The 16,327-nt window shown below is 47.9% G+C and overlaps 1 protein-coding gene across 1 annotated transcript in view; it reads right to left on the bottom strand.

The window, feature by feature from the left end:
* ELMO1 (engulfment and cell motility 1) overlaps positions 1–16,327 on the bottom strand; it is a 315,463-nt gene that overhangs the window by 178,230 nt on the left and 120,906 nt on the right. Inside the window, exon 14 of the mRNA XM_006085322.3 lies at positions 12,702–12,806. Within this exon, the coding sequence (XP_006085384.1) occupies positions 12,702–12,806 (105 nt within the window). The remainder of the gene's footprint in view (positions 1–12,701; positions 12,807–16,327) is intronic.

The raw sequence follows: 16,327 nt of genomic DNA, 5'->3' as shown, positions 1-16,327 counted from the left end.
GAGAACCGCTGTCGTAGCATGTTCAAGATGGAAGCCTATGCCTGGCCGGGTTGCCTCAGTGGTTAAGCGTTGAACCAGGAGGTCACCGGTTTGATTCCTGGTCAGGGCACGTGCCCGGGTCTCTGCTCGATCCCCACTAGGGGGTGTGTAGGAGGCAGCCGATCAATGTTTCTCTCTCATCGATGTGTGTGTGTTTTTAATTTATCTTTACTGTTGAAAGTATTACAAATGTCCTCTTTTTCCCCCCTTTGACCCCCTCCACCCTGCATCTGCCCACCCTCCCCTGTAGTTACCACACTACTGTCTGTGTCCCTGGGTTATGCATATATGTTCTGGATGTTCCTATCTCTCCAACCCTCTCCCTTCCTCTCTCTCTAAAATCCATAAAAACATTTTTTTTTTTGAAAAAGAGGAAACTTATTTCTGTGGCCTCCTTCCTCGAGTGACTGGCAATCCAGCGAGGGGCAGGGCACCGGAACTCCTGACTCAGGCACTCATTGAACAGACGTCTGCCGAGAGCCTCCATGTGCCTGTCGCTGCGCTGAGCCCTGGGCCGGCAGGGCAGCACCCAGCCCCGTCCTCAGGCGGCTTACACACCAGCACAGGTGGGAGGGAACAAACAAGAAGGTAGATGGAGAGCACATACACAAGCACTGCACTTGGAGAAAAACAGAGGGGCATGAGGTAGATGCGGAGCAAAGGGGTGAAGTTCCTACCTGCTATTTGGTGGCGAAGAAAGGCCACGCTAAGCCTAGAGGAAGGGACAGAGGGAGCCACGTGGCTCCTGGGGAGCAGACTCCCAGGAGAGGAAGCAGGAAGTACAAGGCCCAGAGGCTGGAGGGCATCTGCTATGCTAAAGGTCAACAAGGATGCTATGGACTGAACAGTGTCCCTCCCGCCCCACCAAATTCATATGTTAAAGGTCTAGCCCTCAGTATCTAAGAAGGTGAGTGCATTGAGAGAAGGAGCCTTCACAAAGGCAAATGAGTTAACAGGAGGCTATCAGGGTGGGGCCCCTATCCAGTTCACTGGTGTCCTTATAAGAAGAGGAAGAGATAGCAGGAAGGTGAGTGCCTATGAGGATGACCTGGGAGAACACAGCAAGGCAGCCGTCTGCAAGCCGATGCAAGAGGCCTCAGGTGAAACAACCCTGCTGGCACCTGGATCTCAGACTCCCAGCCTCCGGAGCTCTGGGACAGTACACTTCTGTGGCTTCCGCCCATCTGTGTTCTTCTGTGACGGCAGCTCTAGCAAACTCCCACAAAGGAGGTCTCTGTGATGGAGCTGAGTAAGGGAGGCTTAGATGGACATAAAGAAAGCGAGACAGACTGTTCTAGGGCCTGGAGGCCATGGCCATGGATCTGGACTTTACTCTGAGTGAGAGAAGAGCCACTGGAGAATTTTGAGCAGAGAAGGGATGAGACCAAGTTTGAGAAGGGTCACTCTGGATTCCTAATATTCTGGCTATTGTGCTGAGAATGGACACGAGGAGTAAGGGCGGAAACAGGCTGAACCAATTCGGAGACTACTGCAATACCACAAGAGTGATTTAATGAACTGGAGCATTATAAGGATGGAGAGAAGGGCAGAGGTGACACTGTGGATATATTCTGTGGGGAGAGTCAGGAGGATGTGATGGTGACTGAGTCTTCTTCATGAAATGAAGAGTAATCCACTGAGCCAGAGGTTTCAGAGTCACCAGGAAGGTCTCTGAGCAACTGCATTCAACACCGCGACCCACTTAAACAACAGAGTTCTGAGCAGGTTCAGCCAAGCTTAGCTCCTGAAGAAAGCGATCTATTGCTGAAGGATATTTGTGACAAAATAACAACTGAGCACAGGAAATCCCAGCATCGGGGCAAAGATACCAGCTACTCTCCATGGTTCAGATGTTATTTTTATTTTTTCCTACTGAAAAGCTACTAGTAAAGAGGGGACTTCTGGTTTCTGGTCTGACATGTAAAAACCTTGGAAATCGTCACTTCCAAACTTGCAACAAGTAAAAGGTTGAACACACTGAAAGTCAACACTTCTCCTTAGTCCCCACAGAAAACTGAGGGCACAGTGCAAACTATCCCCCTCAACACATGTAAGGTCACAGCTCAAGGGCACATGCTCACTTTAAGACTGAGACCCAATCACAAGACTGTAGGACACGTCCCGCCCCCCCCCACCCCGCACGCTCCCAGCTCATCAAGAGCTCCTGTTCTAGTAACCCCAGCTCACAGCTCCAGGAACAAAAAGCACCAGGTCCTGCTGGAGAAGGAGTCTCCGGGAAACTCACAGACAACAGGCGGAACAAGAACAAGGACCCAGAGGAAATCGCAGCCTCTGACACCCACAGCCACAGCCAACAGTAACAGGCTAGTTCCTAGCCAGATAGACATGGAACCTCACACTAAAGGCCCATTCATCTCAGCTCCCGTTACCCAACACCTCATACCTTTAACAACAAAATCACAATTACAGCAGAAAGGGGAAAGGCAGCCGCTGAGCTCCGCACAGTGAAGGTAAAAACAAACAAACAAACAAACGAATGAACGAACAAACAACCTGCCCAGCTGACATGGCTCAGGGGTTAAGTGTCAATCTATGAACCAGGATGTCACAGTTTGATTCCCGGTCAGGGCACCTGCTTGGGTTGCAGGCTGGATCTCCAGTGTGGGGTGTGCGGGAGGCAGCCAATCAATGATTCTCATCATTGATGTTCCTCTCTTTCTCCCTTTCTGAAATCAACAATTAAATCAATAAGTCTAATTAAAGTGGAAGCAGAAAGGGAACAGGTCATCACAGAACACGTACTCAATAGCCACTGCTTTAACTAGCATAGTGAGACATGAGAGTGGACAATGGGGACTGAGAGAGAACCAGCTGGGAGAATGGGAAGACATCACTGGGTCTAAGACAGAGACCCCAGGACAGTGACTGCAGGCTACCGGCTTCGCTGGTACCCCAGTGAGGGAGGCAGTCAGCCACAGGGGAGGCTGCCTGTAGTTTCTAACCTTAAGATTCACACTGGGCAGGTTCACGGTGTGTCACCTGCACACAGTTCATTCTATAGCTCGTTTTATTTTCTCTCAAGCAATCCATCACTGTGTTTTTAAAGTCTCACCGTGTTTTAATGATTAAAAAAAACAAACAAAACAAAAAGATAAAAACTTTCAGCTAGAGCTAAGCAAAAATTCTGAACCTCATACCCAGCTCCGGCTGTTGGCAAAGGAGAATGAAACAGACAAATACCGTGTTTTAGACCTGCTTTAGATTTCAGGTACCGAATCCGGGACCTACAGAACTCAGGGGTGTGAGCGCAGCGCACACACAGGGCTGTACCCAGCAGTCATGAATGCACATGGAACCTGCCTTCCTCAGATGGCAGGTCTTTGGAGATAAAACCAAGCCCACACTGAACAATGAGCTCATCCTGGGGCCTGAAGCTTGCACTCAAACTGTTGGCCTGCATGTCAGAAATTCTGCCTCCCAGTGCAATTAGCAAATCTAATCACACACATTCACACTCTCAAGAGGTCCTGATTGGCAGTCACAGCTTGGATATTCACAATCAATGGAATTAATGCCACTATTTTTAAAACATGAAAAGACACTGTACAGAAAAACAACAAGCCTCCGACTTGTGAACCTTGGTCAAAGAAAGAATAGAAATAAAAGCCAAGAATGAAGTATTTAAATGAATGATTAGACAGAGAGTCATGTTGGAGTCCCAGCAAGGCTGTCTTGGGTCCTTGTTATTCTAAATGGATTCTGTGCTCCAGATCATCTAGAAGGAAAACGTCACTCAAACAAAAAAGGCTCCTTTACATGAAATGTGTTTAACTGGCAACATATAATTTCATTTAAAAAAGAATTAGGAGCAATTGCTGCTGAAGCCGTTTTGGGGAGATGGGGAGGGGATGATCTGTCAACACTATGGGAACAAAAAGTGATGGGCCACCAAGCTTTGTTCCAACCGCTTGCTTCACAGTTAAGTTTAATTACACATTACATGCTGTCCTGTAATTATGTCACTGGGGAAACTGCCAATTTCCCCTCTTGAGATGTCAAAAGTTCCCTAATTTACTTTAAAGACTCAACATTGCCTCCATCAGCACCAACCTTAGTGTAAGCAGGGTATTTGGCTCCTGTTACCTTAAAATGCAGGCTGCCTGGTCTGACATACAGTTCTGGGGCCCACTGTGAGGAGAGCCCCAAGAACGCTGGTCCAATGTGTTTATAATAAGATCTGGTGGCTTTTTCTCTTGAAAATTTACACCTCGAGAATTTGAGAAGCATGCCATTCCTTTTCCCAACTGTTGGGAGGCTGAAACTAAAGTCCTTTATTCTTAGCAAGAGAATAAACACAGAACACAAGATGAAGCCCTCGCTCTCCAGAAATCCACGCCAAGAATGGAAAGACAGCAAACACTGAGCATCTGCATATGAAACCCCTGGGAGATGGAACCCAAACCAAGGAAGACTTGATGAACTGGGAAAGGCAAAAGGCAAGTAGATGATTGAGCACTTACTGTGTGCATCCAGAATTTTACAGAGGTCACTGCAGACCACCAGTATCAGTGGCCACTAACTCAAGTCCCCCAAGTACCAGGCAGACAAGAATGCAGGAAGCAGCCAGACAGAATATAATAGGGAGTTCTGGCACCTGGTTATTTGGAGAGAGAGAGAGAGCAAGCCCTGCCTACAGGCAAGTCAATCATCTTCTCATTAAAAATACTGTGCCAGTTGAGCGAAACACACCCATAGGACTCGTTTGAACTACAGCTGCAACCCCTGGATGAGTCTGCAAACTCCTAAGAGGCATTGGCTCTGAACACTGGAAGCAGACTCCTGTGTTTTAAAGTCAGCTCTGACACTTCCTTAGCCGTGTGATCCTGGGCAAACCTCCCAACCGCTCTGTGTGTCAGCTCCTCATCTGTAAAATGGAAATACCAGCAGGGCTGACTTCATAGGGGTGTTGTGAGGAATTGTTAAAAGCGTTTAGTGTGGTCGTTATTGCATAGCAAGCTCTGGGCTTGCTATTCATTATGTTTATAGCAATAAGAGAAAAATTTCCCCAAATGGCTTTGAACTTGAGGTAGACCTCAATGGACAGAAAGATCTATGTGCTAAAAGAAGAGGGTACAAAGGTGACCTTATCTTCCCGTCTCTGGAAGCATTGAAGGGAAGACTACAAATAATGCATGTTAAGTACTCAAAAATTCAAAGGCCTCAAAGATAGTAGCTACTCTCACACGGGGCCATCCCACAGCATTTCTCTTCAGCACTGCATCAAGAGTCAGACCTTCCTGGCCCTTTGGTGAGTTGGGGTCTATGCCAATATTTTCCCCAAATATTTTTAAAAATATTGTTTACTAAGTATACATCATAAGGAGAATAAAGTTAAAGGTTTAGTGTAAACATACTTTAAATTTTTAATAAAATAGCTATAATGAAAGAACTTGAAAAAACAATTCTTAGCTACAAATACCCTCTACTTTATTTATGCATTATAATTTTTTTCTGATTTGGTATAGTTTTAGGAACATACATGAGCCCTACTAGCTCAAACGTGCACAAAACCCTTGTAATTAATCTTATTTTTAAAGGAATTCTATGTCTCCCCCTCAGGAAATTCATTCTCTTCTACCACAATCACCCAGTGTGCAAATATATTCCAACTGGGTGAAATATTCATCACAAATGAACATTTATGAAGTATGTTGAGACAAGAACTGCAGGGTTCAGAAAACGAGTTTCCAGAATTTTCCTTTAGTTTTGTTACTGGAAGCCTCAATGTTGCGTACATTCTGCAGTTAGTTGGATAACAGCCTCATTAAAAATACATTTTGTTTATAACATAGCATCAACTCAAAAAGAGAAGAAACCCGTACAGAGGAGTCAGGTCTGCTCTGTACCACACTGACCCATCGCCAGGGTATTTCTCTAAGAAGCAGGGCCACTGTTTAAAATCAGGTCACTGGGAAAGAAGCAAGGCCTGAGTGATTCTGATACAGTTCAACACCGATGACCGATAAAACAGCGAGATGTGCGCCTGCTCAAAATACTGTGGAAAACCGCAGAGAAGTCACATTTTTATGATTCGATGGATGTGGCTAGGATAGGTCACCTCTAAAAATCCAGAATTCAGCAAGAAAACCCAAAGAAGGAAACAAAAGAATGCTAGACGAACAAAACAAAAAACACCCTGCTGTCTTCCTCTGCCTGAAGGTCTAGTTTCTGGTGTCGAACTAGACCCTCCTTTACCATTGGCCACCAAGTCCGCCGCGCATGGCACCAGCCTGGCAGATGGCAGGTGTTTGATAACATTTCCTGACCGACTCAGTCAATGAATACATGTGAATGTCGAAAGGGATTTCTCTTCCTATAGTTAGATTTTTGTTTAGCATCTAAGAAGATGAACCGTTCTTGTTTTCTGTGGGGAAAAAAGATAAAAACAGTAACAGAAGCACCTCATTTGCATGCATCTGGCTTTTGCTGTGGCACTGAAATAGCTGATCTGACGTTTTGAGGGTCTGGAATCTTGCACAGCAGCTTGTGTCTGGCTGTAAGGCTGAGAGGGTCCCGGAGGACCTCCAACAGGTTCTGAGCCTGCCCCGATGCTGAAATACTTCTGCACGCCACTCCGAGTGTCACCAGACTGAAACTGTGACCACATGTGAGATCTGGGAAGCCTCACAGAGATGCCTTCAGTAGGCTCATTCATTCCTTTAAATAATTTTAAATCACCCTGGCTGGTTTGGCTCAATGGATAGGGCGTCAGCCTGCAGATTGAAGGCTTCCAGGTTCGATTCCGGTCAAGGGCACATGACTGGGTTACAGGCTCAATCCCCAGTAGGGGGTGTGCAGGAGGCAGCCGGTCAATGATTCTCTCTCATCACTGATGTTTCAGTCTCCCTTTCCCTCTCCTTTCCTCTCTGAAATCAATAAAAATATATTTTAAAAATAAAGAATTTTAAATCATTTTTGTGCCAATCAAGTATTTGGTAATATGGAGACATATATGAAAAGATGACCTTGATTTTCAAGAATGCACAGTCTAATGAAGACATAAAGTTTGTCATGAAGCAGAGGGAGGTGCTGCCTCTCCTGCGTGTGGGAATGACTTCTGTCAGGGCAGACTCAGGAAGGTCATGACTGAGCACACACGCTTCTCCATGTTCCCAGCAGCTTCCCGTGTTTCTAATCACTTCAATGATTCTGGCCCCTTTCCCTCCACGCCAAGGGCAGACCCGTGGTGTCCATCACACTCCACGCCCAGAGACGGGAGGCCTCCGAGTGGGAAGAGCCTGGGATTTGAAGGTCAAAGACGCTGGTCCAGATTCCCATTGGCTGTGTGACCTAGAGGAACGTCTGCTCCTCTGGAAGCCCCATTCCCTAGTCTATCACACAGTGATAACAAGGCTTATGTCATGGGCTCTTCTTGAAAAGCGAGCTACTCTAGGGAACAACCCTTGTATGTTGCCCGACCCACACTGAGGACTCATCTTCTCTGCTCAGACAAGGATGCAGGTGATCCCATGGAGAGTTCATCCTGAAGCTGTCGCAGTGTTTTTCTTCAGCATTCGTTAGGGCCCCACTTCCACCTCAGAGCTGGCCACCATGGTTTGGGAACCTTAGGTTTGCTTGTCATGACTTCTACTTTGAAGCTGAAACTCAGCTCCCACAACAGCCAGCGTGAGTCTTGAACCAAATGAAAAAAACAAGTAATTTGGGTTTCTTTGCAGGTTCCAGTGAAGAATCAAATACACCAAGAATATATATTCTGAGTCCATATTTCCGTGGAGCCACTAAGCTTGTCATTCCAGAAAGAGCAATAACAACAACAACAACAAAACAACAACAAAGAACAACAACAACAACACAAAGACATGACATCTCAGCTCTGTGCCACTGCCCTGTCTGTGACGTGTGAGTGCCCGCAGGACCACGGGAGGGAGCGGGCACTGCGCTCCACCTCTCAGACAGGCCTCGCTGGGGAGAAGTATCTGCAGAAAACAAGCAATTCTGCCCGGCCAGTGTGGCTCAGTGGTTGAAATTCGACCTATGAATCAGGAGGTCAGGGTTCAATTCCCGGTCAGGGCACATGCCCAGGTGCAGCTTGATCCCCAGTGGGGGGTGTGCAGGAGGCAGCCATTCAATGATTCTCTCTCCTCATTGATGTCTCTCTCTCTCCCTTCCTTTCTGAAATGAATAAAAATATATATATTTATAAAAAGAAAATAATCGATTCTGTCCCGAGTAAGTGTGACCCACAAGTCTGAGGTCGCCAAGGACTCCAGATCTGACTCGGGCACAGCGGGTGCCCAGACCCACAATTCCTCCTCGTGTGCTGTGCCCACCCACGTGTGGGCTAATTCAATCCCATCCCTGCTCTCCCCAGGACCAGCTCCGAGTTCACTCAAGGGTTCAGGAGAAGCCAGGCTGCCTGTCCATAAATCCACGTTCAGAAACATACCTCCGGTCACTGCTGGAAGCACGAAGCCACGGTTCTCAGATGGTAACACACACACTGATCACTGGCAAGAGACCGTTTAAGTAAAAACTGAAGAGACTTTACTCATGTAACTAACGAGAAATTATTAAACTCCGCCCTGTGCCAGGTGCCACAGAGGCAGGCCTGTGGCCAGGGGTTCCCCGGCGCGTCGGAACGCGGTGTCTGAGGTCATCCTCACAGCTCCACGGAGAGTGGGTTCGAAGGTCCCGGGACACATAACATACAGACTGTGCAGTCTATGCAGACTTGACCTTGGCTGCCCTTTCTCACTGCCTACTAGCGGGCCCACCACACAGATGCCCCACACGCAGCTAAGGGTCTGCATGTCTCCACGGGAACAGCCCTTACAGACCGCACGGTGTCACTAAAGACACGACCACCCAACATGCGCTCAGCCACTAAGCCCCTCCTTCTTCCCCGGAGACAGCAGCTTCTTTTCGATCCAGAATAACTCATTCGAGCTGCTGCGCCACTACCTGGTGAGGGCTGCCAGCGCTTCTCCATAACCCCCTTGGATTTCCGCTGCCGCCGCGAGTCTCACCTTTGTTTTCTAGCAGGAGAGTGACTTTTCTAAGATTAGCTGTCATCGTCCTTATTGAAAACACTTCGGAAACTCCTCACGGCCTTCAGGCTCAGTCCAGACACCACTATGCAGTGACAGGTTCCCGAGGAGTCGGCCCCTCTGCCTCCCTGGCCGTGACCACGTGCACCCTCCAGGTGGTAGACATGGTAGCATACGTTTAGGCACAGCGTAACACGAGCTTTGGTTCCCTGAACAAAGCACACACCTTTCTGCCTTTGCTCAGCTTCCCTCTGCTTAGCATCCTCCCCTCCCTCCCTCCGTTCCCCTGATTAAGAACTACCCGCCGACCTTAGTGCAGGGACCGCTTCCTCCAGGAAGCTTTCCTGGCCTGACCTCCACATCTGTGCTGAGGACTCTGGTCTGTGTCCCCAATTCTCCCACCTCCCCAATCAAAATACATTCCCAGTGACGGGGAAAGTGCTGGATGACCTCTCCCCCCAGGCCACCCTCCTTTCTGTTTTATACAGAAAGCTCCTCAACGACAAGACTCCTGAGTGACGCGGTCCTTGGGGAGTCCCGTCACCTCGCTCCCCGATGGGCCTTTGGTGGTTACTCAGTAACCTGGGCAGCCTGGGGGGTTGAGGAGAAAACAGTCCCGGGGATCGTGTCCATCTGATGGGCAGGCGGAGGGAGAGGACCCACCAGAGAGACCAGGGCAGCCAAGGGGAGAAGCAAGACGGGCAGCGACAGAGGACAGCAAGTGGCAGAGTGTCCAGTGTGGGAGGGCGGGGAGCTGAGAGGAGGCGGGAAGACTGCCCTGCCTCCCTCTGGACAGCAGCCGGTGGAAGCCCAGGTGGGGGTGTGGCAATGTGGGTGGCAGGTGAGTGTGAACAGCAGGCGACAAGATGGGTTGGGGAAGGACAGAGGCACCGTGTTTGAGCCAACATGTCGGTGGAGGGATGTCAAACCCAGAGGAAGTATTGGCGTGTGCATGTGCGTGAGTGTGTGCGCACGTCACAACTTCTCCGTGGCTCTGAGGGAAAAGTGGATGGCGAGGCTCTGTCGGGGGAAGGGCGAATGTCTGCTCAGGGCAGGGAGAAATAACACATAAACCATGGCGTTCAGACAGATCTGCCCGAAAAAGAGCAAATCCTAACAAAAAGTAAACTTAGGAAAAAGAACCATTTTTACGTTTCAGAAAGGACTGCTCTGCTCCTGAGCACACTCACTCAGCTGTCTGAGAGCACTAGCCCCAGGCTCTGCAGCCAAGTTCACCATCACTGGTATCTTTCACAGCCACCACAAAGCCTCCTGCCCAGGTCTCCGCCCCCAGGCTGTTCCCGTGACCCAGGCATTCGGGAAAACAGCTTCTGCTTCCCATCCGCCAGGCCCAGCGTCAGGTGGGGCCCAACAGCCTCGGGAAAGCGACACTTCGGAGAAAACACTCATCTCAGTTACAGGAATGTCTCACCAATAAGAAACATTGTGTGTGGACAAGAAGGGCCACGTTTTCCTTGTATAAGTAGGTTCTTCATTTAAGTCCCTACTGGAGATAAATTCCATACGGTTTCCATCACAGTCATTTCACTTACGACGGTTTAAGAGAGTGCGTTGAGGAGAATGGGCTGAATACGTTAAGTTACTTTTCATGAGACATATGCTGCTTATGCAATTAACAATGCATTCAGCATCACTAAGCTCTAATTTTAGAAACATTCTCCGTCCACAAACATGAATCATTAATTCTGAATTCAATTTCCACACGGCTCATTTTCACACGCAACCTTCCGGAGGCTATACTACACAGTATCTCAAATATTAATTCACTTCTTTGCAAGCAGATTACACTCCTAGAAAACATATCTGCGCAACAAATATACACACATTACAAGCCAAATGAAGCTTTTATGAAAAACAAAACCATTTTCTTCTCCGGCTTCATAAATCCCCCCTCACGCTGTGTCGTAAACGCACTCAGTGATGTATGTCAGTCACTCCTCAACAGACAGGGAGAGAGGGAGACGCTTTTCTTAAGGGAGATTGCACTTCTGGCCACGATCCGATCTCCCATCTTTCAGAGAAATGCACCAAAACCCTTTGTCTAATCAAATTACAAGTAATATTTCAGGGGACGCCAAAGCTTAGCAAGCTGCATGTATGGGAAAGTGTATGAGGTTTTCTCTCAGTCCCTTCACCTTTCCCCCGCCTTGCAGCACCCCTCCCCTCTGACAGCTGTCAGTCTGTTCTCTGTCCACGAGTCTGTTTCTATTCAGTAAAACACATTTCAAACCAAGTGCCTGCAGGAACCCAGGGCCTGGCGTCTTTGTCAAGGGGGCCACGCCTGGGTAGCACACTTTTTCATGGTGAAGATGTCCCGTGTATTAGAGGTTTGGGCCGGCAGCACCCCACTGGGCATGGTGAGCGCCAAGGGAACAAGCCCACACATTTCCAAATGCCCCCAGGGGGCAGTGCTCCCGTTTAGGAAGAAATTTCAGCACAGACCAACGGAGTCGCCCACATTTGGATCACCAGAGAACCACGGGGTGAGTCCCAAACCCCGGTGTCCCGGAGCCAGCACCACCGGGAGGGACCAAGAGAAAAGATGAGTAACAGACGCTTGCCTTTCTCTAATCTCCGCCCCACTCGTCCTGCACTGGACACTCGTTCCTCACGCGCTAAGCTGACATCTAGTCATCCTTGGCCCTGCTCGCCGGTTCTCTTGTCCCATTTGTCCACATCCTGCTCCACCCAGCCTGGGGCGGGTGCACCCCATCCCGACTGAATCTGGGCTCCTCGCCCTGAGGACAGGCGACAGGTGTCAGCACAAGCCCAGGACCTCTGTGGAGCAGCCCCAAAGGGCAGGCCTCCTCTGTCACAGTCCCTACGCTCCCCCTCATCCTCACCTGGTCCTCCCCACACCTGTACTGCCCCATCAGTGGGGGCATCTTCTCTTTTCCTTCTGCCGGGCTCACAAAGAGATCCACCTCCGCGCCTCTCCCATTCTTGGCTGTTTATCTCACTGTATCTCCAGCAGTGGACAGAGGTGGTGCCGGAGGGAACCCTGGGCCCCTGCTCCAGAGTATTAGAGTCCACAGTTTCCACTCTCGTCGGAGCCATGCGGGGTTCTGGTAGAGAGCTCATTTCCGTCCTTGTTACTGAAGCCTAAGAGCTTCTGTCATAATTAGATATTGAACCACATAAACCAGTTTTCCAGTACTATTGTATTTGTAAAAAGTATACTTTTATTATTGGTTTCAGAGAGGAAAAGAAAGGGGGAGAGAGAGAAAAAAACAACAATGATGAGAGAGAATCATTGACTGTCTGCCTCCTGCATGCCCCACACTGGGGATCGAGCCTGCAACCTGGGCATGTGCCCTGACCAGGAATCGAACCTGGGAACTTCTGGTTTATAGGTTGATGCTCAATCACTGAGCCACCCTGGCTGGGCTGTGCTATTGTATTTTTCAATGTCATCACATGAAGAATGCTCAGAGGTGAAAAGTCTTTACGTCATTGCCCCTGGTGGGTTTCATTTCATTTTAATTTTTACTTTACTGAGTGATGAAAGCCAAACCTCTGGGGCCGCTCATCTCAGGGGAATGCCTCCATCCCTGTGAGCTTGAAATTCAAGTTCAGCAGGAAACCTGTGACCGCGAGGGGCTGTGAGCTTACCCGGATGTAGGCGTCCTGGTGCTGCTTGGCGAAGTAGAGCATGTTGTCCAGGGCTAACATCCCCGGGGGCGTCTGGGTAAAGTCCATGGCGGGGTTGACGTGATTCTGTGATTAAAACACAAGGTTGGATCAGGTTAATGCCTCAGTGGACCCACCAGCCAGCAGAGGTCTGGGTTCCCACCTCAAGACCGAAGCACCACAAGGCAAACTCCAAGTAACCAAGTAGGAACACCTCTATCTCCATGGAAACCTGCTGGGTAGTGGTAGGAGCTTCTATCTACAGGGGCAGCAACGCCATCTTTTACACCCGGGTTAGGAACTCAGCTGAAGAGCGAAGTGCAGGATTGTCCTTAGATGTAACACTGAAGGTCAAAGAAAATCATGTAACAACTGTGTGTCTGGGAGCTGTGCTGTGGTGAAACCAACAGCATTTGGGGAGAAAGAGCTGGGACGAGGCCACATCTCGGCCATTAGCTGCTCCTTCTGCACCTTAACTTCCTCATCCTCACACGGTGCCCACCCAGCCCGTGGACTCTGTGAACTGTCCAGGGTTACACAGCCCGCAGGCCTGGGGCATGGGCACTGGATAGAAAGCAGCTGCCCCCGGGTCCCGACACCTGCCTGCTCTCGGGGAGTGTGCTGACCTGTGGTCACTGCACACAGTGTGAGAACCAGGAAGACAAAATCATAGTCACAAATACGCCCAACACATTCTCCACAGGTTCAAGGTCACCCACAAGGCTCTTGTCCAAGGAACAAACCACGCTCCACCGTTAATCCTCAGACACAACCACGCCTCCCCGTCCTGAACATGCATCTACAGATGGTGAGTGTTTTAAGAGTTTTTTTATTTTTGTTTTTGGTTTTTTTTTTTGGTTAAAGACCTGAAAAATAAATGTTAAAGAGGCATTAAAACACTTGCTTTTCCCTCCTAATATAGGTAATTCGTGTGAAACTACATAATTGTGTTTTGTTCCTAAATCCTTGTGAATGAGCAGCTTGGCTCTCTGAACTGCCAGGACATCTTGGTTCTCTGTAGTTTTTCTAATTCCAGTTCAGGAAGGACTTCTTGTTCACTTACTCAAGGTTCAAACAGCCCACGCTCCTGTAAATTATGTAAGAGAACATAGACGCTGTCTTTTCCATGCTGCTGAAATGTCTGAAACGCAAATGTTCTGAGCTGGCAAACAACGTCTGAAATGACCACAGAGCGGCGCTGCCTGCCGGCCGAAGCACCCCTGCCCGCTCTCTACGGCAGGGTGGCTCAGTGGAGCGACTTTGTTTTCATTCAGCATTTTATCCTGATTCATTTATTCGGATGTTGGAAAGTTTTAAAAATCGCAAAGCACCACCACTTATATAAGAGGGACAGAGCTCATGAAATAAACATAATTGTGTCAAAAATGCAATTCACCGGACACATTAAAGACAGGGGGCTTCGGCTTTCACCTGATGTTTACGGAGTAAGAGGTCAGGTTTGCGTTCAATAGCGGGGGGAAATCAAAATGCTGGAAATCAATGATCAGAGACTTCATCTAAAAAGTAAGGTGCGATGAAAGACTTTGTAATACTGCCAGTTCTTTAGAGAACAGTGGAATGTCTCGCACTGCACACAAAGGTATTATTTTGACTTTGGTACATTGGATTTTCATGAATACAAGTAGCAGCTTAGGAAGTTACTATTTGCGGAGTCCTTTCGTGTCATCCATGCTATCATCTCTCTAGCACACAGTGGGCGCCACCTCCCCTCCCCCAATTTGTTGACGAGGAAACCGCAGCACCATTTGCAAGTCGGATGCATTTGTTTCGGTGCTGCTAGCATTTCGATGCTACACAGAATGAGGACAGTTGATCTGAGAAAAATGTAGGCTGCTCAATAGTAGCTGCCACCCAGCATGGTCCCAGCAATGAAGAAGAGTGTGCCCCATGGGAGAGAGGGAAGTATGGCATTTATTTCAGTCCTGTTTCTAGTGTTGGTCTGTGAGTCTATTCCAGAAATAAATACACAAAAAGGAAACCAAATGACAAAGAGTAGTTCTCTGGATCTAACTGGAACAACCCCCAAAGCTGTATGTTAGTGAAGCTGACCCTGGAGAAGGTCCCACGGCTCAAAAGTCATCAGTCTTGTTTGCATTTGCTCCCAGGGACCCTTCAAAGCCTCCTTCTATCAGTCACACACACATACCCTTATGCACACCTGGGGGCCACCAAATAGGGCACCACTGATTTCAAAAGGTCTTACAGTTAAATAATATAATTTACTTTTAGGGTTCTTTTAAAGAAACATGTGGCTATTTAGCAAATACTCCCAATAAAATAATGCCTGTGTTATGCCATGAATTCTGCAAAGTACCTTCATGTACTAACTCTTGATCCTCAAAGTAGGTTTGATTATTATTCTCCCATGACAGAGAAGGAAACTGAGGCACTGGGTGTCTGGGGAGCTTGCCCAAAGTATAGAGCCAGAATTTGGCAATCCCATTTACAACTGCATCAAAAAATAAAATAAAATACCTTGCGATAAATTTAACCAAGAATGTAAAAAGCCTGTACTTGGGGAATTATCAGACAGTAAAAAAAGAAAATGAAGAAGGTACAAATAAGTGAAAGTATATACCATGTTCATGGACAGGAATAATTAACGTCATTAAAACGTCCATACTACCCAAAGCAATCTATACATTCAATGCAATTCTATCAAGATACCAATGGCATATTTCTCAGAACTAGAACAAATATTCCAAAAATGTATATGGAACCACAAATGACCCTGAATAGCCACATCAATCTTGAGAAAAAACAAAACTACCTGATATCAAACTATACTACATGGCCCTAGTAATCAAAACAGCATGGTACTAGCATAAAAGCAGATCAATGGAACAGAATAGAGAGCCCAGAAGTAAACCCACACCTTTATGGTGAATTAATACTCAGAGTGCAGGCTCTTAACCAGGGTTTTAGTGTCCAGGTGTTGAAGTTCACAGAGATGCCCAATGCAGAGGTCCTCAACTGTGGTCCTCCTCCGTCCACATTACTTGCTCAGGGATAATGGGCCTGCAGTCCATCCTTTTAAACAAAAGCTACAATTTCTCCACCCCTCCAAGGCATAACAGACCTCTCTCTCTCTCTCTCGCTCTCTCTCTCTCTGATGTTCAACACACCATTCCTCTGGTCTCTGACAAATAGGCTGCTACTCAACAGAAGCAATTAGAAAACTGCCTTTGATGTTCTGGGACTTGCCCTAAATTGTGAAGCTCCCTGCACTGCAGATGGAAAACAAATTACTTCGTAGTGGTGGGTGAACTCTGTTCTCTCTTCCTCCCTCTTTTTCATCCCCAGGTTCCAGGTTCCATTTTCCCAGCTCCTCTCTCCTTCAAATTATTGTTTCCTTTTTCCCTTTTGGCTTTAACCATCAGTAAAGTAATTTACAACCTTGGTTTTGGTATCAGGAAAACGAAAAGAATTACATGCTGAAAGCCTGGGAAGCTTTCCACACTGTGACAAAAATACTCCGAGAACCGGCGAGGCCAACCGTCCCCCACTTTCTCATTTATGAGACGCTCTGGGTACGGATTTATTTTCCCTTCTTGGTCCGTGATATTTTCCCCTCCCGTCTTGAAATA

This window comes from Myotis lucifugus, unplaced genomic scaffold (assembly GCF_000147115.1).
Source record: "Myotis lucifugus unplaced genomic scaffold, Myoluc2.0 scaffold_18, whole genome shotgun sequence".
NCBI classification, from domain to species: domain Eukaryota; kingdom Metazoa; phylum Chordata; class Mammalia; order Chiroptera; family Vespertilionidae; genus Myotis; species Myotis lucifugus.
The sequence above is the reverse complement of the archived record's forward strand: the minus strand, read 5'-3'. Positions and strand labels throughout refer to the sequence as shown.